Raw genomic sequence first — 24,254 nt, 5'->3', positions numbered from 1 at the left:
TGGTAAGCGGCCATATAAAGAATTTGGTGCTAAGGGTGGAAACTACACTTGGGTGGTAATGTAATAGCCTGTTTTAACATACTATAAAAGTGACTGAGTATTAGCATAGCACTACTTGCAGGTGTCCACCTCATTTGTCTGATTTGCATGTCAGTTGATGTGCTTCATCAGTATCAGTGGCACCCCTGTGTCAGACACATTCACATGGTGCTCTGTACAGTGCTGTTTCAGCTCCCCACATTACCTTGGTGACACAAGACTTTTTCAAAGAGAAATCTTCAAAGAGAGATTAAAACTTACCAGGGCAACTCTGATCAAAGGTTAAACTATGCTCAGCATGACTCTTCTGGTGATACACAGAGGAGTGCATCTTTTTCAAAGTAGAAAATCTGTCTCACTTGTTTTTTATCACCTGCAAATCAATCACAGAGCATTTGCTTTTATTGTTGACGAGCAGTATTGCAAACTGTTTCTTTAATATACTTTGTTTCAAAGAGGCCATATCTTTATTTTTAATGTTTGCTCACTTTTTAAAACACTGATTTTCGCCTCCGTTTCCTTTTTTCTTTTTCTTTTTTTTGTGTTATTTTTATCCATAGTTGTTAGGAGTTATTCTGAGGGAAATATGAGCCAGCACAGTCTGGTACAGAGTGTCTCGCCGTTTATTGGTCTGGCAGAAATCCATCTCGTTACAGTTCGGAAAGCAATGTATTCGCTCAAATGACTTGAACATTTCCAATTTGTTAAACATTTTGAAACAACACACAATCTTGGTTTTGCTTAGAGGTTTATACCCTTGAAAAGGAGAAATTTCAGGTTTGGAAAAATGGATAGTAGCTGTTCAAATAGTGTAAAGTTGTTCTTAATAGGAAATTGGCCTGCAACTTAATGTAATATGTTTGATCTTTCTGTGTGCTTTTTTGCAGGCAAGCTTTTATGTGCATTGGCACAGTGTGCTCCAGAGCAATGGCTATGAGAATGTCTTAGCCCAGCGAGCACTTGTAAGGGGGGACTCTGCTTGTTCCTCCCCCTATGGCAACTCCAGGTGATGAGTCAGCACCAGTGATGGGGATCCATTGAGTCCTGTCCCTGACACTATTCATTGCCCTTTCCCCCTTTACCCTTTACCCTTTACCCCTGCCCTGCCTGGCTAGTGCACGAACATGCTGCGCTTCCTCCCTCTCAAGCTTGGTCGTCTGTACCGGTGTCTGAAGCTTCTCTTTGTCGTGGGGCTGTTTGTCATCTTGCTGATGAACACGCACAACCTCTTCGCCTCATTCCAAAAGAACGAACTCACTGACCGAAGGTTCATCAACCTCAACAAGTGCCCAGCCTGCTTTGGCACCAGTTGGTGTCGCAAGTTCATGAATGGACAAATATCTTTCGAGACTTGGGGTCGCCTTCGCTTCCTGGATGTCTTCAATGTGAAAAACGTTTTCTTCGCCCAGTACGGGGAGCCTCGCGAGGGTACGCGGAGGATTGTACTCAAGCGGTTGGGTTCCAACCAAGAACTTACCGATATTGACCAGAAGATTTGCAAGCGGGCAACAGGACGACCTCGTTGCGATCTCATCCAGGCCATGTACAAGACTGAGTTTGCTCGACTTAATGGAGACGTCAGACTCCTAACTCCAGACGTCGTGGAAGGCTGGTCAGACCTTGTTCATTGTCCGTCCCAAAGACTTCTGGACAGAATAGTCAGGAGGTACGCTGAGACAAAGGACTCTGGAAGCTTCCTTCTCAAGAACCTTAAAGACACAGAACGGATGCAGCTTTTGATGACCTTGGCTTTCAATCCGGAGCCCCTAGTTCTTCAGGTAGTTTTTTTTTTCATGCTGTCTACTAACCCATCTCTCTCTGACAGACTCCCTAGGCCTGTAATATATCGTCTGTGTTCTAAAAGCCAGATCATAACGTATGCTCTTGAATTGCCCTTGATAATTCTGCCAGCGGAATGGAACCTGTCAGTTTGGTGGGCTGCAAATAGGCTAAAAAATGCAGCTGTAAATTGTAGGGTGTGCTACTTTCCCTGCCTCTCTGTTTCCATTCCTGGCTGTATCTTATTTTGTAAGCCACAATTCTTGAGTTTGAAGTCCTGCCCCTGTAATCTTGGAGGACCTCAATTGGGAAGTGTTTAATTACAGCCTTATAGTCCAAAGCTGATGGATTTGTCTTGCCTTGATGCATATTTTGAACAATTTTAATTATTTAAAAACTGTTAATGGTCATTTCAAATTTGTTTCTAAAACTTTGCTTATCACCATAAGAGCTCGAAGATATCACAAAATCTGCCTTGCAGAGTATTCTGATTTTCCTATTAGCACAGTTAAAAGGTATTTCACTATGTACTATTTGGCCTTTATATCAGTGTATTCTCTCCTGATGTACTATGCAACTTCCCATTTTGACATGATAATAAGGGCCGCTAACTGACCACTTTCCAATACTGATTTACAATTTGACGATCAATTTCAATTTCAGTTGTCATTGACCACAGGTGGTAAATGCCCAGAACGAAGTAACACAAGCCCTGTGAAGACATTCAGTTTCTTGCTGACCTCTGATCTTTCACAAGGTCCTGGCACCCTCTGGCATTTGCTAGACAAAGGGGAGATCATCCCAATCTATAAAATCTGATTAGATGTGTGTGTGTGGTCCCTGGCATTCAGCACCCACCTCCTTTTGTTTATCTGTTTGTTTCTCATATCTATATAATTCCATCAATGTCTTAATGTCATTTACATATCAGTTCAAAGCACCCTTGGATTTATAATCCAATCCTAAGGTCCCCTTCCAGGACATCTCCTTCCGTCTACCTGTGGGCACATTATTATTCTGTTTGAGCTGTTCCTGCATGTTTTTCAATAATCATAAATAGTTAATTCTATGCTGAACTTGTGAACTGTTGGCATGGGGAATCCTTTCCCCCTGGAAGTACTGGATAACCTGAACTCTCCAAGCACCAAACGAGCTTCCGGGAGACCCTGAAGGCTTATTGCCTTTAGCTGTTCCTTAAACACCTAAATGTTTCAGGAATAGAAGGAAATGAGTGGTTGTGCACCAGCTCATAAAGAATTAATGGCAATATGCTTTTGTTTTATAAGGCTGGAGTTTCTTTGTTGTTTCAAGTAGAAGCTTCTTTCTTTACAGAGCAACAAATATAAATGCAACATTCAAAAACAAAGGCAGCAGCAGCAGGAATATTAGGCTGCTGTCAATTTAAGACAATGCACAGATCCAATGTACTGATACTGTACACATGCATTTTCTTTCTCAATTGTTTACGTACATTTAAGACACAACCAACTATGTTTACTAGGATACTCACAAAGATGTGCATTTTGACATAATTTTGTGTGAAATTGTCCAATCAAGTGCAAGAAGTTGTGAAAAAGCTCAATTCAGTATTCACTTCACATGCTATCAGACGCAGCTTTTTGGGCACGCGCTTCGGATGTGCAGTTTGCACACATAAAACTTCTCCCACACAGGGAGAATTTATGCTTGAATATTTCAGAAAAGTTTTCAGAACATGTCCAAAATTCCACAGTACTGCTGTGGCACATGTCGAATCCTATAGTTTTTTTTTTTTTTTTGGTACTGTAATTAGAAATTACTGGTATATATTTTTAATGTTCTCGTTATCGGCCCGATAAGAAAATTAGGTCGATGCATTAAAGCCAAGAAATAATGGATTATTTCTTTCAGCTGAGACACTTCAGATGTTCACTGTTCACCATGATGGTTTTTAAATTGCTTGAAATATGAATGGAATCACTTCGAAAAGGAAAATGCATTTAAGTGCAACATGTGCAGCGCAAATCTGTCATATAGGCTACATAAGATTATGAGAACACTACTGTTAAAGAATGTCGTGAATTTTTCTTACGCCCATGTTTTAGCGTGTTGTTACGGGAAGAGCACATCCACTACATGACTACCGCAGTCAAGTTTGCTTGTGCATTTGCAGCCTTTTGTGCAATTGTACGATGTTCATTTTGTATCTGATTTATCTCATATAGGATGCGTTTGGTTAAGTTAATTATGCTGTAGTAAAGCGTTTCAGTTTACGAATGATTATCTTTATCTTCAGCGCACACCATTCAAACAGCAATGCACAAAATCTATAACTATGATTGGGACTGTCATGTACACTATTGTAATAAAATTATGTGAATTCTTTGGTTTTAGTTGCCATGTTTTAGCGCGTTATTGCAGCAAGAGCGCATCCAAAACAGCAGTTACATATTCTGACTATGTAACTTGGTTAAACTTCACTGTCTTTTTGTGCATACATTAGTTGAAGTGAAGTATATGTAAGTTGTGATATTATGTTTATGTTGCATAAATGTCTGATAAATCTCATAAAGGATGTGTTTCGTTGAGTTAATTAATCTGGTAACAAAGGGCTTCAGTTTACTGGGGTTCATTCAGCTCTTCACAGCTAGCGCCCACAGCTAAAACAGCAATGCTGTTTTTATCTACAACGTGGTTTAATTAAAACAATTATTGTCTGTGCATTGGCTATTCTATTTATAGCACATGCATTTTGATTCTTTATATGTAAGTAATGTTGTCCAATAACTTGTTTGCATTACTTTAAGGCAGTAGATTTTTGTTCTTTTTCTTTTTTGGTAAAGTTGGCCATAGTTTATCTTACACTGGTTCAAACTAGGCTACTGTACTGTATATGTTTGATTTATGTTGAAGTGCTTGGAACAAGCATAAGTGAGATTTCGATTTAGCGGCCAATATATATCAGTTATAGGGTTTCAAATATAAAGAATTATTGGTATCTGCCAAAACTTTTATATCGTTGCATCCCTAACTGTAACTAAGCCATCAATGATCACCTCATTTTCTGAATGAATTCAAGCAGAACTTGTTTTTCTCCCACAAAACTTCTCACTCCCACTTTATATTTTTGTAAAATAACATGACGCCATTTCACCACTGCTTTAGTTTCCAATCTACTCTGATGTTTCTGGCAGTAAAGTGGCCTTTTCTCTCAGCTGTGTGAGAAACCGGCTTGTTTTAGTCAGTGGAAACCAATCCTCAGCACTGTTGTAAGGTTGGCCAATAACACTCTCCCCTTTTCTGTCTGCCGAAATCATGGTGCTGCAAGTCACGTGGAAAGCAATTCATCCCAAAGGAATAAATATTTTTAGAAAGCAATATGATGGCCAGAAATAATGAATAGCATGTGATATGTAAGGCCTTTGTTTTAAAAGGCCCACAGTCCTGCTGTGAAATGCTGAATCCAGCCATTGTTTATTTTACACTATTCACATAAACTATGAAATTTTCCTCTTTCAACCAGCCAAATTTTAACCTTTAAAACAACATTATGCTTTGTTCTCTGCTGATTTCTCGAGTAGGTTGAAGAGATTCCGTGACCCACATTCTTTGCAGAGACTCTTATTAATTCACACTTTCATGAGCCAATGTTCCCTGCATTTTATCTTCTGTCTGTGAAGCTGTGATGCATGAGGTCATGTTCGATAGATGTAGAGGCTGGTTTAGGTGACCTTGCTCAAATTTAGCCAGGAGCATGGTACTTTGTTAACAGCCCCCGCGTTAGCATAGGCTCTGCCTGCTCAGCCAGCTTGACAACAGGACATGACAGGCCTGTGGGGTTAACGCAGTCAAGGGTGCAGCACTCGCCTTCAGAGCGGCCGCTTGTTGAGACACTCCTCCCTGCACCTGACATATTTTGTGAGTTCAGCTGGAGAAAAAGTGTCAAACCGCTACTTCTGAAAGCTCCCTCTGGATTGTGGAGTCAAATGAGGGCAAGGTTTTTTTTTATTTATTTTTTTTATAAAAGAGCATTAAAAACACATGAAAGGGATCCACACATAGCCAGTCAATTGCTTATAGCTATGTCTCCATCCAAAGTTGTGAATTTAACTTATGCACAAAATTGGAATATCGTATAAAACATTTGTGAATAAAGCACCGTTGCCATCCAGAGAGTCGAAGAGAACAAAATCGTCACTTCCTGATGGCACTAAATATAACTTGGCAAAGTAGGAGAAGCCACTGTATATAGCATAACGTGTTATACATAAGATAATGTGTTATCTTGCTTTCGGAGGCAGATGCTGCTGTTTGGGGAAAGCAGTTGTGCAAGACAGTTCTGGGAGGGAATTATACCGAACCACCAAAAAAAAAAAGAAAAAAAAGATGCAGTGTTGTCAGACCTCGAATAATGGAAAGAAAATAATTTTTTAATTTTTTTTTAAATTAATTTTTAAACAACACAATACTAATGTTTTAACTTAGGAAGAGTTCAGAAATCAATATTTGGTGGAATAACCCTGATTTTCAATCACAGCTTTCATGCGTCTTGGCATGCTCTCCACCAGTCTTTCACACTGATGTTGGGTGACTTTATGCCACTCCTGGTGCAAAAATTCAAGCAGCTCGGCTTTGTTTGATGGCTTGTTACCATCCATCTTCCTCTTGATCACATTCCAGAGGTTTTCAATGGGGCTCAGGTCTGGAGATTGGGCTGGCCATGACAGGGTCTTGATCTGGTGCTCCTCCATCCACACCTTGATTGACCTGGCTGTGTGGCATGGAGCATTGTCCTGCTGGAAAAACCAGTCCTCAGAGTTGGGGAACATTGTCAGAGTAGAAGGAAGCAAGTGTCATTTCCTTCCAGGACAACCTTGTACATGGCTTGATTCACAAAGACAAATCTGCCCGATTCCAGCCTTGCTGAAGCACCCCCAGATCATCACCGATCCTCCACCAAATTTAACAGTGGGTGCGAGACACTGTGGCTTGTAGGCCTCTCCGTCTAACTTGATGATCTGGGGGTGCTTCTGCCCGATTCTAGCCTTGCTGAAGCACCCCCAGATCATCAATTTTCAGCTTTGCCCAACACCTGGTCGTCTAATGGTCATTTAGGGTGTGCTTCAGCAAGGCTGGAATCGGGCAGATTTGTCTTTGTGAAGGACGCATGAATCAAGCCACTTACAAGGTCTAAATCAGGGTTATTCCACCAAATATTGATTTCTGAATTTCTCAATATTGACTTCCTAAGTTAAAACATTAGTATTGTGTTGTTTAAAAATGAATATGAACATTATTCAAGGTCTGACAACACTGCATCTTTTTTGTTCTTTTGACCAGTTGTCGTTTTCTGCAAATAAATGCTCTAAATTACAATATTTTTATTTGGAATTTGGGAGAAATGTTGTCAGTAGTTTATAGAATAAAACAAAAAATGTTAATTTTACCCAAACACATACCTATAAATGGTAAAACCAGAGAAACTGATTTATATATATATATATATAAAACGGTTAGTTTCAATCCTTGATTCTGATTGGTCAATAGCTGTGCTTTATTCACGATAAAACACGGCTATGACCGCTTCACCCAATGGTTCTATGTATCACTACAACACCCCTAGCAACCACTCTTAGCAACTTAAACAAATGTGCAATCTCATTGATATTGTCCATTGAAGCTATAGTGGAGTATTGTGAGAGATCGAGAAAGCGAGTGTAAAGTTACCTGCATTCACAGTAGACATTGCATTTTCCTTCAGGTCAGTCCTATATTCATAATAAAATAATCCGTTTGAATGTCCGCTGTGATATCTTGTCCTTTTAACAGTTAACCATTAAGGGGTTTTCCCGTATATATATATATATATATATGTGTATACATATATATAGACAAAATAGATATTTTTTTCTTGTTTTGCCTGTAGCAGATCCTCTGCTTTTAAAACGACAGAACCGTTGCTTAGCTTAGCTTAATGCATTTTTTTTTTTTTTTTTCAACACTTGAATGAGAGTAAGTTTTAGAAAGCAACGTTTTAAACATAAAGCTGATAAAATTGTGTTTTTTGTCGAAGACTACGTCTGGATCAGATTCAGTACGATGATCAAAACAGATTTAGTAGATTGAGTAAATCATCACCCCCAAAGCTTTTACAGTCCTAGTCTCGCATAGCCAGACCTTCAGACTGACAGCAGAGGGTCTGGACTCCATCGCAGCTTTCTTTGGCTAAGGACCGCCCATTAGGACGTTTGACTGGCATGTAATGCAACCAATCACAGTTTGCTTTGATCCGCGTCATGTTTATGTGCCTGGAGATGTAGAGTCGATGTTCCTACGATAACAAACCTGTAAGTGCTCAGTCACAGTTGTGAACACAGTGGCTTTCTTCCAAAAAGGAGTTTGACATAACAACGACTTTGTTTCCAGACGGACCACTAATGAACTCGACACACACGTCTCCCGGACATTCTGTAGAATTTAACCAATCAGATGACGACTTCAAAAATCCTGAAGTGTTTCCAGTTAGGTGTGCCATATGCATCAGATGTTCAGTCAACGGTCTGTGGGCGTGACGTCTGAAGCTGAGACTAGCACAGTCCTAACCACTTCCTGGGTCGACATTTCACTCTGTAAAATTAGGCCGTTTTTATTTATATGCTGTTAATTATTGATGATCGCATTATTTTTCATATGCATCTGCTTACATGTGAGATCGCTCGTTTCTGCTGCTTCTTTGCCTGTATTTGAGCTGGAGATTCTTTACTCGTTCAGGAGATGTGTAATAGCACCCTCTACCTTGTAACAGTGATAACACTGAAAGCCGTAAAATCCTGTCAATGGCAAGGGAAGAGTTTTCTCATAAAAGACGAGATAAGGCCGAAAAATAATTACAATTAGTTATGCCCACCAAATTAGCATCACCCATTGTGTCATTCTTATATATGTTTAAATATCTTGCATGAACTTCTAAAACCTCAGTTGCCCGTGCTTGTTCACACAGACCAACAGTACACAGACCTAAACCTTCAGCGCTTTGTTTATCTCACTCTCTCTTCACTCGTTCTTGTCCTCAGCTGGTGGATTGGTGGTCTGTAGCCTGAGATGGGATGCAGAGAGGGAGATTTTGGGGGAAGGGGTGTAGAAAAGTCTGCCAAGCTGTAGAATAAGCACGGCACCCTGCAGGGACGAGTTCTCTCTGTAGACTGACTCGGTTTTAAAATTTAATGGCCAAGCAAAATGCCAGACGGGGGCTGTTCTGCTTCCACGCCTGCGTGGCGTACCGTAGGTCAACGACGGGGTTTGAGGGAAAAGGGCAGCCGTTTAATGCGAAGAACAAAACAACTTATGTTTAGTTCTTCCTCAACAGCCCTTTAAATTGGCTTATCAGACTGTGTAATATGTTTCACAGCTGGTGAGAGGATGTTTTCCTCCATATGTCTTTATTTATTTATTTATTTTATTTTATTTTTTGCATTTACTGTAGCATTTCATCACTCTTCATCTAAACCAGTGCTAGACACTTGTCCTGACATGTCTGTTATGGATTTCAGGGATTGATGACTTGAGATAATGTGGAGAATTTCACCACACCCTGACAAACCGTTTTACACGAGAAAGGTGGTTAGTGACAGTTTCTTTTGAAACACTGGCTGCTAATTACTGTTGTCTTTAATGAGACAGTTTAAGCTTCAGTTTAGGGCTGCAGCTAACATCTATTTTGGTAAAAGCAAACATCTTGATTCCAAGGTAATGAGATCCCTAATTCTGAATATTTAACTTATCCCGCACCCTAGTCCAGACTGGTAGATGTAACTACAATTCTGCTGGCAAAAAGCATATTTCTGCATTGATGGCTACTAAAAGTAATTGTGTATTACAAATTTTGTATTATATCATTATCTTATAGTAGACGCTTTACTACTATGCACTAGGGGTTGTGCACCTGATTACGACAATTAAACTTTTAATTACAACATACTGTTGATGAAAATATGACAAGAAAATAATTTCTTGTTATTGTTAATAATGCACCATCAATGTGTTTCTGGGGGAACGTGTACTTCTTGAAAATGGAGTGATGAACACATGTGACTTAAGATGTGTCACGCGTGCGTATAATAATGCTTGTTTGGTGTGTTAAGAAATATATTGTTGTGAAATTTGCTTCTGCAGCACATATTAATACTGTAATAAAATGTGGTTTTGGATTCATCTGTGTGGGGTAGTAAAGAGAAAATGTAATCGGGAATGCTGTACCAAAAATGCAGATTCTTCAAGTCCCAGTCAAGTCTCAAGTCAGTTGTTCATGAGTCCAAGTCAGATCACAAGTTTTTTTTTTTTTTTTTTTGCAACTTAAGTGCGACTTGGGGTTCCATCTCTGATTACAACTTGGGACGCGAATGCCCAAGTGAACTTGATGTACTTGTCTGAATGTATAACTCCCGTTGTGCTCTTCCCGCAACAACAACAACAACAACAACGCTGAAACACAGGCCACTAAAGCACAAAGAATTTACAACATTCTATTACATTAGTGTTTTCATTATAATGTTATTTATGGAAGATCTGCGCTGCACATCTTACACTTTAGTGTTTTAATTTTCAACTGCACGTTTTCAAAGCCATAGTTTCAATTTAGTTATCTGGTCTGTATAGTCTCCGGACGGCCTGCTGACGCTAACCAATCAGACCCGCGAAGCTCATGGTACGTTCGAGTAGTCGTGCCCATCCCTAGTACTGATATATTGTGCACCTATTTTTTATTTTTTTTTTCTTGTTATAGAAGTGTTTAACAGAGAACTCTGGGTGACACAGGAGGAGGTTAAAACTAGAAATATAAAGTACTTGGACTCTTATGTGTTAGTGTCGTTTATTGGGTAAGCAGGTGTTCTGCAACTACAATACAGTCAGACAAGCCAGTAACAAGTTTTTGATTAATTTTACTGGCAAACAAATTAATAATGTGACTGATCCAGTGCAGGACAAGATGAAGCACTAATAAGAACATCGTAATGATGTTCATGCCGTACTGTTAAATTAAACATCAGAACGTATTTCCAGCCAATTTCACCTTTGACATTTTACCTATATTTGCATTTCATATGGAATAATTAATGGCATGTTAGTCACGTATCACAAGGCAGTCTTGAACTTCGGTACACACTCTCTAGCCGTATCTGAGAGCCAGTCATTACAGCATAGTAATTGGAGTTACATGGGAATTGTGGTTTAAGTGACTATTTTCAACTACAGCATGTCAGTTCATGCTGTTAACAACTGTATTTAAAATACTAGTGCATTCTGTTAAAACATTGCTATCATTCAGATTCTGTCATTTGTTTCTCCAGCAAATGTGGGGAAATACTTGCAATTATATCTGATTACATGTTATAATCCAACTACAGTTACTGTTCTCATAAAAATATCATTACTTCCACTACATGTAGCCTAGGATTTTAAACCAACAAATATTTAATCAAAATGAATATTTCAGGCCAAATTATTGCGCTCCCTTTCTCTCTTGCAGTCTGTGGTTAATGCACATATGCTCTCACTCATTTTATGAAGTCTTTGATGTTTAATAGGGATTCGCTTGCTGTCAGGATGAACCTTTTTGCAAAATGGAAATACTTTTGTGAATTTAGAGATGGGAATATAGACATAAACGTAATGCACTATGGAAAAAAAATAACTCTGAAGCACATTCAACAACGTATAATAGAATAAATGTCAGAAACGTACATTTTCAGTTTGCAAGATAAAAATACACATGCACTACCACTAGTTCTGCCAACAGAAATTTTCGCACACATTTTTCCATCTTTATTGTTGATTATTCACTGTGATTTCCGCCATCTGACTCCGCACATGTAGTGTTACCAAATAATTATCTGACCCACAGATTTCTTACTAGTCCACTCTTACAAACACAAGCGCCCACAGCAGACTTGTTCTCGTGTGAGATGCTGTTTGGATGACATTGTAAAAACTGCAGGTTTACTTTTCATCCTCTCCTATGGAGGAAAGCCATTTGTCTGAAGCTGTTTCATTTTCAGCAGGGTGGATTCTCTAGAGATCTGCTGGGCACACGGTCTCATTTTTTTTCTTTTAGCATTTACATGGTTCATTAATTTAAGGTGTGACATTTAGCCAAAATAATAACTGCCCCCGACTAAAGATTTTTTCCTAGTCGACTGTTAGTCATTTATTTAAGCCATTAATCGATTAATCGGGGACAAAATACTAAAGCATAATAATGAGCATTTAAAATATAAAGCGTTCCAGCACACGAGGCTTGCCGCAACAAAACCGGCAAACATAGCATGAACTTTTCTGAGATAAGAATGCATACAAAAAAATAAAAAAATAAATAATAATATATGTGTATATGTGTGTGTATGTGTGTATATATATCTCCTATAATATAAATAACAGCCTTATATATGGACATGGAAATTAAATGTGTAAGTGCACGAACACTTATGTAAAGTGGCTTACATAATTACATTCTTTAAATAAGTCTTGTTTGAGGTCACACATCACCTTTTTGTGGTCATTCTTTACCCTCTCGAAATGTTGTTAGGGGGCAACCCTAAAAAAAAACAAAACAAAAAAACAAATCATATAAGTCACAAATACTTAATACCTTCTTGTGATATTAGTTATATAGCTATATTTATAAATGGCATTGGGCTCATTAACAGTTATTAACAGGACTAAGATTTCAGTCAGATGGAATTGGGATTTTTGTAGGTATTACTAGATTTGAATGAGTAATTGTGCTCTTGTGTTGTACATTTTCAAAACCAACTGATATCATATAACATATGATTTAATTACATGTATAATGTTATAACTGAAATAATTAGTAAGCTGCTACTACATTTAAATTTAAGGGACATTATCATCAAAACTAGGACCAAAATAAACATCTGTATTATGGAAAATTGCAATTCTGATGTCTTCTTTTTTTTTTTTTTTTTACATTGAAAAACTCCAACACCACCGACATTGTGTCTTCTCTCTAGCATAAACTCTTCTAAAGCATGCATAATGTGTCACGGTAAAGGCACCAATCAAAACCCTCATGGCCAGCAGCATGTATCTGAAGTGCTTTAACCAGAGGAAATAATCAAATATTTTATCGGTTTTATATTGACCTAATTTTCTTAAACGACCATTAACAATGACGTTAAAAATTAACATTTATTGACCGAGACCGATATGGCCTTTGATATAAGATGTGTCCCTAGTATGGAGCTTATTTACATATGAAAAAGTCATTTAAATTATTTTTGGTTAGAAACCTTGACTAAAATTTCCAGTGATTTTTTTTTTTTTTTTTTTTTTTTTTTTTTTTCCAGAAAATAAATAAATAAACCACATTAGGCTCCTTTTAAAATAAACCACATTAGAGGTGAGTAAGGAACTTGTTATGTGGATAAGAATGGAAATTTTCCACTGATTCTGAGTGGCTGCAGTTTCGCTTCAGGTGGAGTTGTGCTCCCTCAGCACTTCTGAATGCCACTGAATTAACATCTTTCTATCTCATAACCATGCTTCTTAAAAAAAGATAAAGGGAAATAATTCCACCCAAGCACCTCTTTTTATTAATATTAAAGTTTAGTCAACGTTAAATGAGACCCCAGTTTCCAATTTATTTTGCCACTTCAACGCCTCATCGCTAACGTTAATAACTCCTGGATTCTGGATTAGAGCTATAGCCTAAGTGCACTGGGGGAACATCAAATAAGCAGAGCATTTGTTAGCTCTTCATGATTAATTACTTGAACTTTTTACTAAATTATTCCCCAGTTATTTAAATGTTTGTTAGGGGTATCAGTTAATGGGTGAATTGAGAAAATATACTGAACAAAAGTATTGTTTTGAATCTGTATTTTTCATTATTTTAACTACACAGTATTCAATATACTTTTCACTGTGTATCACATGCTCAGACATTGATTCTGATACCCAGCAGATAAAAATGTGCCAATCATGATGGCAATGGCAACGTTTAAGATAACGTCATTCTTCCAACAGCTGTTATAATAATTATAATAGTAACAATACTAATATTTAGTTCAGTCATGAAACTTTACATGCAATATGTAAGCCATGTCACCATTACCTTGTGACACAAGCTGATTGGCCTTTGCTGATTCAGCAGCCAATGCGATTGCTTGCTCAACACAGACTATTTAAATAGTCTTGTTAAATAGTCTGTTTGCTGTTGGCTAGTCCTGAGACAGTTCCTCTGTAACCCTCTACCTCCCCCAGCTCCACCTGCTATGGGATTTATGAACGTCTATTCATGCAGAATATATGCAGCAGCGTACATGTGTATCTAATGGCAGTAGAGCTAGTCCATATTTGCTCTGCAGACCTAATACATTTGCATTGCTATATTCATTAACACACCAAAACTACTTTGAATAAATGCATAATCAATCATGACAACTCTCAATCAAAAATACGGTAAATAGTAATATCAGACCTGCCAACCTGTACGCATTTTGCGTAGTGGATACGCATTTTGACGCTGGTACGATTTGTCACTCTAAACTACGCAAAAACCTGGTGACGCCCAGGGGGGTAATCGAGCTCTCAAATAGCGTACCACCCCCGGGTCCGCCATTGGCTAACAAGCCATCACCTGCTGTTAGCCTTCCATTGACTCCCATTCATTTTGGCATCACTTTGACAGCGAATAACTTCACATCTGAGGCGTTTAAAGACTCCATTTGTCCATTGTTTATTTCTAAAGAAACACGACAATGTATAAAAGGCTCCATTACCTTGTATCTTACGTTATGGCCCCGTAGAAGCAGTTTTTGTAAAAGTAGGCTAACGATTGCGTCATAACCACGCGACTCTCTAGAAATTACCATATAGATAGGAGGAGAAGCTCGCAGTCAATCGGGGGGACGTGGAGGCATAAAGTCAAGGGAGAAGCCCATAGAGAATCATAAAGTTGCTCCTGCTCTTAGCTCATGGACAGCTCCTACTCACGCTCTCCGTTTCTGCAAGTTTCGGAAGGGAATGATTCAGATTTCTCTTGGCACAGCTACTAGAAGACTTACAACTGTCAGACAGGCTGCTCACGTCACATCCACGTCGTCAAGCTCAGTTTTTCCATCAGGAAGTGAGTGCTTCTAATTTTCTTCACTTTTCTCCGTTGAAACCTATGGGGTCGCTGTGTCCAGTTTATATACGGTCTATGGTGACGCCACTGTGCACGCGCAGTCCTCAAATCAACCAACAGCAAAAGAAGAAGAGTTCGACCAATCATAGCACTGGGTTCATTCCCCAAATAGCAAGCGGGGATGATTGACAGATGCGTAAGGCCTATCATTAAAAAGAGACTGAAAGTCGACACCAATAAATAACTGACTGATTTCATAAGCGAGGACAGTACAGTAGTCATGGTACTTCTAACTCCTGAAGGTAAACAGCCTGGGGTGGATGTGGAAAGTTGAAATATTGTATTGAGTTATAACTTAATCCTCTGGATTTGATGATCACACGGGAGTGATCACATGAATTATCTTAAAATACTCCGTTATTCATGGTGACTCAGATAAGAGGAAGACCTCATTCAGCCATGCAAATTATAAAATGCTCATTATGTTACCTAATTATGTTAGATATTTATTTTGTATGAAAACTAGCGTGTTAGTTACTTATGGATTAAAAAGTACCGTTGTATCAGTGCTGCACGAGCTCTCTCTCACAAACACGGACGCGCGCACACAGAGAGAGAAGATAATTGTAGCCTAAAATGAAAATTGACGGGCTAAATTTAAATTTTGTTCTTGCTTGTTTTTTTTCTGTTAAAATGTCAAAGCATTTTGTATTATCCATCCGTGTTTTTAAAATGTGTTAAATGACAGACGTTTTACTGTTAACACAGCCCTCATTATATGTCGGATTCGTCTAACGGATTCTACTTGATATTCTTTTTAGAATAAGTGATTCATTTTGCTAGTATTGGACTCCTGTCTATTCATTGTCAACTGTTTTCTATAAATATGTTTGTATTGGCTAACATTTATTCAGCTAATGCGTGTCCTGTTTAAAATGTGCAGTGTTCAAATGCAAAGTCAACACCTCACAAACAGAAGCCCTTTATTCTGTGGAATTTAGTATCATATTTGGATATTGGAAAAATAAAATTAAGTAGCCTATCTTAAATGTACACACAGTATCCCCATGTTGTTGGTTTTTTTACTGTTTTCTAGGGGTTTCTTAATTTTAGACTAGTTGACCAGCGCACATTATATGCAATGCAATATAATGCAATGTAAAATTATTTACTGTCGCTTTTGATCAATTTAATTAATCCCATACTGACAGATGCTGCTGCTGCTTGAACTAAGCTATGTAAATGCGCCTGTGCTGTATTGCTGAACAGCCTCCGGGCCTCCTTATGTATGTCTTTCTTTGGTAAAGGCCACTCTTAACCCTCATTAACAGAGCAAGACTTCAACAAATCCCAACACAAAAGCTACTGGCTTGCTGTTTCTTTATTCAAATCCTTCTCTTTGAGGTTTGGGAGGTGTATTCCTCCCCTCTCCATGGATTTCTCCCCCTTCCTTCTGGAGAGCCCCTGATCGAACAAACACAGGAAGTGTGCTGAGAGTGAGCAGCGCTTTGAGGCTGGGCTGTTCTCTGTTGATTGACCCAGTCCTCTAAGAGTATTGACCGCCCTTACTCGCAGACTGCATGCCCGCTTCAGCTCTGCCTCATGCTAATTACTAATATCAGAGTGGGCTAATATTGTTATTATTGCACACTCCATTTTATAGTGCTTTGGAACAAATTGAATTTGTAGAAATTGTTGGCACGGTATAGCACTGATTAGAGGGGGAGTGTGTGTTTACCGCATGGATTTGTTGGTCTAACTGGAGCGCGGCCTGATAGTTTGAGTCTTATGTTATATGTCCCTTCTTAGAGGCCACGGCTAAAGAGTCAAAGGCTTAGTGCAATAATCAAAGCTGTCTACTTTCTGCATGTACACTGCTGATGGAGAGGAAGACAAGGTTCTGACAGACACGAAAGAACTGATGAGGGACAATGACATTGTTACTGTGAGAGCAAGTGCAATGTAATGTGTTTGGTCATTTGGTCACAAGACTGGCTCATACAGTAGTGGGCTACATTGTTGCCATGACGTCATTATGTTGAGTCGTTATGCTCCAAAGCCACACCTCCTCCAAAACACCTAATGTCTCGAAGCACATAACATTACAATAATAATGAATGTAAACAACTTAAAGCTCCGACTTGTACCACCTGACTTCTGCAGATTCATTTTGGTGTTATATATTTATGAATTAGGTTAACATTAACACTCACATCTATTCAAGCTCCGACTTGTACCACCTGACTTCTGCAGATTAATTTCAGTGTTATATATTTATGAATTAGGTTAACATTAACACTCACATCTATTCAAGGTATGAGGAAAATATATTTTACTTGATGGTTACACCACATGACATTTTTAGAGTCATTAAAAAGGTAAAATTTTCAAAACCATATGAAACCAACATAAATACAAATATTATTAAAGATTCCTTAGAAATTGGCACATGCATTTTAAGATTTTTAAAAGATCTCGGGCACTATTATTGAGATCCAGTTGCATCTTTGGGGTATTGCCATCACTCCAAACTTCAGTAAATTAACTTATCTGGGTATTCCATGCACAAAGCAGCAATCCGTGGCCAAGCCCCGAAGGCATCACAAGCACAGCAAGCAAAAAGTACAGCAAGCACAGCAAGTAATGTTAAGCACAGCAGATAAGTAAGCACAACAGCACAGCAAGCATTTAAGCACATACTGGAAAAAAGGCCACTCCAAAAATAAGCAAAAAAAAATTAATACAAGATATTTTTGCTTGTATTAAGCAAAAAAATCTGCCAATGGAACAAGTAAAAAATTTCTTGGTAAGATTTCTTGAAATAAGACATTATACAGTGAGGAAAATAAGTATTTGAACACCCTGCTATTTTGCAAGTTCTCCCACTTGGAAATCATGGAGGGGTCTGAAATTGTCATCGTAGGTGCCATGTCCACTGTGAGAGACATAATCTTAAAAAAATCCAGAAATCACAATATATTATTTTTTAACTATTTATTTGTATGATACAGCTGCAAATAAGTATTTGAACACCTGTCTATCAGCTAGAATTCTGACCCTCAAAGACCTGTTAGTCTGCCTTTAAAATGTCCACCTACACTCCATTTATTATCCTAAATTAGATGCACCTGTTTGAGGTCGTTAGCTGCATAAAGACACCTGTCCACCCCATACAATCAGTAAGAATCCAACTACTAACATGGCCAAGACCAAAGAGCTGTCCAAAGACACTAGAGACAAAATTGTACACCTCCACAAGGCTGGAAAGGGCTACGGGGAAATTGCCAAGCAGCTTGGTGAAAAAAGGTCCACTGTTGGAGCAATCATTAGAAAATGGAAGAAGCTAAACATGACTGTCAATCTCCCTCGGACTGGGGCTCCATGCAAGATCTCACCTCGTGGGGTCTCAATGATCCTAAGAAAGGTGAGAAATCAGCCCAGAACTACACGGGAGGAGCTGGTCAATGACCTGAAAAGAGCTGGGACCACCGTTTCCAAGGTTACTGTTGGTAATACACTAAGACGTCATGGTTTGAAATCATGCATGGCACGGAAGGTTCCCCTGCTTAAACCAGCACATGTCAAGGCCCGTCTTAAGTTTGCCAATGACCATTTGGATGATCCAGAGGAGTCATGGGAGAAAGTCATGTGGTCAGATGAGACCAAAATAGAACTTTTTGGTCATAATTCCACTAAACGTGTTTGGAGGAAGAAGAATGATGAGTACCATCCCAAGAACACCATCCCTACTGTGAAGCATGGGGGTGGTAGCATCATGCTTTGGGGGTGTTTTTCTGCACATGGGACAGGGCAACTGCACTGTATTAAGGAGAGGATGACCGGGGCCATGTATTGCAAGATTTTGGGGAACAACCTCCTTCCCTCAGTTAGAGCATTGAAGATGGGTCGAGGCTGGGTCTTCCAACATGACAATGATCCGAAGCACACAGCCAGGATAACCAAGGAGTGGCTCTGTAAGAAGCATATCAAGGTTCTGGCGTGGCCTAGCTAGTCTCCAGACCTAAACCCAATAGAGAATCTTTGGAGGGAGCTCAAACTCCATGTTTCTCAGCGACAGCCCAGAAACCTGACTGATCTAGAGAAGATCTGTGTGGAGGAGTGGGCCAAAATCCCTCCTGCAGTGTGTGCAAATCTGGTGAAAAACTACAGGAAACGTTTGACCTCTGTAATTGCAAACAAAGGCTACTGTACCAAATATTAACATTGATTTTCTCAGGTGTTCAAATACTTATTTGCAGCTGTATCATACAAATAAATAGTTAAAAAATCATACATTGTGATATCTGGATTTTTTTTTTTTTTAGATTATGTCTCTCACAGTGGACATGCACCTATGACAATTTCAGACCCCTCCATGATTTCTAAGTGGGAGAACTTGCAAAATAGCAGGGTGTTCAAATACGTATTTTCCTCACTGTATTTAAGCCTTGCAAGATATGAGTGATCTTGAAATTAGCTGGGAAAACTCATTTTTAGCTATATTTTACTAGTATTGTGATGTTTTGTGTCTCATAATAAGCTTGTCATGCTCAAAAATAGTATTTTCCCCTCAAAAGTAGCATTTTTTTTTGTCATCCTGTTTGTTTCAAGTGTACAGTATTTAACTAATTTTTAGTTCTATAATTGTTACACTGTTCTAGATTTAAGTCACCACCAACTTGAAATAAGATTGGAAACTGGCATTTTTGAGACAAAATGTCTTGAAGTTAGCATTCCTGACTCGTATTAGGCAGTGCTCTTTTGCCATAATAAGCCATAATTTACCATTCTGTCATCATCTCAAGTGTTACCTTATTGTAAGCTCAACAAAAGTAATACTGTTCTAGATTCAAGACATTTTACCTACTAGATTCAAGACATTAACTACTGTTTACTAGACAGAAAAAGTGAAAAATAGACTTGCATTTAGCCATTTTTTTTTTTTTTTAAACAGCAAAAAGTTCCAGAGGACTGCATAAAAGGGAAACAGCTTCATTTTTCTCAACATTTTGGCTCACAGAATTTATGGAACTGCAATATGAAAACATAGTAGAACATTTTATAGATTATAAATGTAAGATCCCTTAACCCTACTCCCACACCTAAACATACCCATTTTATAGACAATATTAAAAGGATAAAACGTAATGGACGTGTGTAGGGAAATGTCAGTTTTATTAACAATATAGCATTAAAAGATAATTAACTAATCCTACCCCTAAACCTAACCATTTCTTAAAACTACGTAACTACAATTATAAAGAAAAACAACAGACGTGCACGTTTAATCACAATAATTTAGTTAGTGAGAAAATGTCAAAACCGGTACCAAAAGTTGTTCACATGATGATGTGTCGCAGTCCTCTCTGGCAGTATATAATAGTTTTGTATGAGGTAACGTTACAGAGCAGAATTTAAGTTATTAATCCATGAAAATGTTAATCCGGTTTCGGTTTGCTGTTCGCTCTGTGAAGGCGCGTGCGCTTCTCCATTTCAAATGTAGTACACCAACTTAAACACGGCATGTCGCAATCTGTGACGAAGCATGCGAGAGCCAATGAGCGTTTGATATCACTGCCGTAAAACATGGCGTAACGCTTCGGGCGCAATTTTTGAATTTGAATTCACCACGAGCGCGGGATGCTGGGATTTGACGTTTACGGTCGTTGCTGAGAAATGATGAAGATCACTGGATAAAGGGCTGAATTTGGATCTGTTTCTTGCAAACAACACATGGATTCTAAAGATTTGGATTACACCAATCTAATAAAATTTATGTCTTTTGTGAATTTATGTTGTGTTTTAGTGTATTATGGGTCTATAGGAGAAAACACCTTTTGTGTCTCACGGTAAATAAACCAAATATTACAAAATGGTTAAACGATTAAAGAAGGTATTTTTAAGGTTTTAAAGTGTATTCTTGTTTAACACCATGTAGGCTAATCCTCCGAAACAAGTTTGCAGCAGAAGGCACGAACAGAGCGAAATGTTATTATTTATGAGTAACGTTAAACTATTAATAAATGCAACTGAAAATTTAATTGATAAGACAATTGAATGCAATAGAGTCAAAACCACGATTTTAATTTTAAAGTTAAATAGGAATACATACAAATTTGTACGTCGGTAAAGTTGTTTATACGTAAATTACGTTTTTTTGCTGTCAATACATAAATATTATACGTACTGACTTTACTCTGCATTGTGAGTTGTTGTGAGTTGGGCATGTTGACCTGCAGTTTTCAATAAAGCAGATTTGTTGTCTCAATTCAAGTCAAGTCTATTTATTGAAACAAGACGATTCATCTTTTACAAATAACACAGCAGCTTAAAAACCTTATGACATGTCAAAAAAGCTTGTTTCATCTGAGATATGACTCAAAACAAGATATTTTCAAGACAGATTCACTTAGCAAGATATTCAAGATGCACTGTCTAAAAACAAGCTCCTTTATCTCACTTAAATCTTGGTCTTTAGGTGATTTTGTCTTATATTAAGTGTGATGAGAGATTTTGACTAGAAATTAGAAAAATATACTTGGCAAGATTTTGAGTTTTTGCAGTGTATGAGAACAAACACAGTGACAGTCGACTTCAGAAAGTTATTTCTCGGGAACGGAATCAATGTCAAAAATCTGTTCAGTCATTTCTGTGTGGCTCGGTTCAAAGATCATCTGAGCCAATTTCCATAGGAATTGGGCAAAATTTGAATGAGTTGTAGCGAAAAAAAAAAAAACAATACTGTACTTTTCAAAATGGCCCCTACTGTAATGAGCAGAGTCTCAATGTAAGATGCTGAATGTGATCAGCATGAAGAGAGGAATCAGGTGTACTAAGTTTAATTTTTCTAGATCAAATGGTTTAAAAGTTATAACCATTAGAAAAGTAATTTTCTAAAAAGTTTCTAAAAGTTTTTTAACTGGTGGTTGCGCTATCAGTAAATTGGTACATTTACTATTCATTACCATCACTACAAGTGTGCCTAATTTCATCATTTTCCTATGTTTCGTTGATAGGGCTGCCATTGACTCCCATTCGGGAAAAATAATAATAAGAAAACTAACAGATACCCTTCGGGGCTTGGCCCCTAATTAAGATATTGTGCTCAACATACTTCATACTGCAAAAATATCTCAAGCAGTGTGGTAGTATGGAATTCTGAATGCACCATTTGTGTTCTACCGTTCTGCATTACCAGTCTAAGAGTGTGTAACAAAAAGCTCTCGGACTGAACTGCAGCCGTTTTATTCTGCGTCCTTTTACTGATTGTATGTTTTTAAATAATATGTGTATAATGAAATATTAATGAGACTCTACATTAAACTTTAACCAGATTCTGAGGCAGATTAAACTAGACTATTAAATTTCTCTGACTGTGAAATAAAAGGGAATCCAATTGCAGTTGTACGCCTTTTTTCCCTTGCGCAGCGCTGTCTGTCAATATCAATGAAGCCCGTGTGAGTCATTTGAGTAGCTCGGAAAAATAAAGCAGGTGAAATTATTGCTGAATATCAACGAAGTTCACAGAGCAAAACCAGATGAAGGTTTTGTACATTTCAAATATGAATCATTAAAATAGAGTGGCACTCTGATTGAATAAACCTGATGTTGTGTTCTGGACAGTGAATGTATTTGGTTTTTCCTTTTGTTTTGCTCTAATTTGTGCTCTTTCATATCTAATTGACTCTGCTTTTCCATGCTGCGGTAGATGGAATAGACAGAGTCGCTGTAATGAGACGTGCCCACTCAAGGCCCTGAGAGACCAACCCAGTTATTGGGGTACAGCTGCTTTACTTGCCTCATTTGTGTATATCTGAAGAGGATAGCAAAGTAAAGTCACAACTGACAGATGCCTCCCCAGCATCCACAATTTCCCTGCCTCGATGTGAGTCAGACAAAACAAGTATCATATTAAAATAATAACCTGCTGTTTTGCATGCAATTGATGTCGTGTTTCCCCCCCTCTTCAAGTAGCCCTCCTACCAGAGCTGTTAGCTTTCATCTCAAAACATTTCAATTCCGACGTCTGGACACCAGAAGCATTACCGTCAGCGTTGAAACCAATCACAATTCCCTGTAGTCCAATTTATTGTTATTCTATGAAGGTATTTGAAGTTCATATGGAGTAGCCAACTTAGTTTGGCCGAGTAAACGTTTTCATTTGAACTTGATGACTGTTGAAGGGGTACGATGGGAATTTGGAAAACTCACTCAGTATGGTCTTTTAACTGTCATTGTACATAACCTCCAAATTGTTCCCTTGTGTGCTCTTTTCAGAGTTTCCCTTCAGACGAAGGCTGGCCATTTGCAAAGTACCTGGGTGCCTGTGGGCGGATGGTGGCAGTGAACTACGTGGGCGAGGAGCTGTGGAGTTTCTTCAATGCTCCCTGGGAAAAGAGGGTAGACCTGGCCAAGCAACTGATGGACATTGCTGAGCAGCTTACCAACAACGACTTCGATTTTGCTCTCTACCTGCTGGACGTCAGCTTTGACAACTTCGCTGTGGGCCCGCGGGACGGGAAGGTCATTGTTGTGGATGCGGAGAATGTTGTGGTGGCCGACAAGAGGTTGATAAAACAGAGTAAGTAAATAGATTGCCCCTTTCCTACATGTCCAGTAAATCTCATTCTCTTCACACAGAGTTTGATTTACCGCAGTTACAACTGCATCCTACACTCTAATTTGCTCCCCCAAAAATGTTGTTGTTCCACACACTCATGTTGTTCCAAACCCTAATTACTTTTTCTTTCACAAAAGGAGACATTTTAGAGAATCCACTGATCATTTTTTTTTCCCCATGCAATTACAATTAATGAGGACTGGAGCTTTCTAGAATTAAAAAGCACCATAGATACACCATAATAGTCAGTACGGTTAGTGTGCTAAATTCCAAGTCTTCTGAAGTCATACGATTGCTTTGTGTGCAGAACAAGCCAACATTTTAAGTGATTCTCTCCATTGAGCTGTTAACTGCTGCCACTAGAACACTAAGTTGATTTTGAGACGAAACAGTCAGTGATTCTGTGTAATGGATTACACTGTTAGTTGAAAACATGAGGCTTGAAATAATAATAATTATTATTTATTTATTTATTTTTTTTGTGAACCAGGCATCAGTATTTTGGTTTGTTCTACTCTCAAAGCTGTAAAATGACTTCAGAAGACTTTAATTTAATGCACAGACTATATTTCAAATTTTCAATGCATACAGACTACTGCTATGATAATTTTGTGGTGTTGTGTATCCTTGTGAATCATTGTACACATGGAATGAGACCTATAAAACGAAAAAAACAACAACAAAAAAAACATT

The 24,254-nt window shown here is 38.3% G+C and overlaps 1 protein-coding gene across 3 annotated transcripts in view; it reads left to right on the top strand.

The window, feature by feature from the left end:
• dipk2ab (divergent protein kinase domain 2Ab) overlaps positions 1 to 24,254 on the top strand; it is a 44,450-nt gene that overhangs the window by 5,904 nt on the left and 14,292 nt on the right. For 2 of the 3 annotated variants that reach the window (XM_084102514.1, XM_084102515.1), the window contains exons 2-3: positions 927 to 1,817; positions 23,219 to 23,522. In XM_084102514.1, the coding sequence (XP_083958640.1) occupies positions 1,164 to 1,817; positions 23,219 to 23,522 (958 nt within the window). In that variant the 5' untranslated portion in view covers positions 927 to 1,163. The remainder of the gene's footprint in view (positions 1 to 926; positions 1,818 to 23,218; positions 23,523 to 24,254) is intronic. The other variant, XM_084102516.1, reaches the window with a different exon arrangement.

The sequence above is a fragment of the Abramis brama genome (genome assembly GCF_963993115.1).
Source record: "Abramis brama genome assembly, chromosome: 24".
NCBI classification, from domain to species: domain Eukaryota; kingdom Metazoa; phylum Chordata; class Actinopteri; order Cypriniformes; family Leuciscidae; genus Abramis; species Abramis brama.
This window is presented reverse-complemented; position numbering and strand designations above follow the sequence as displayed.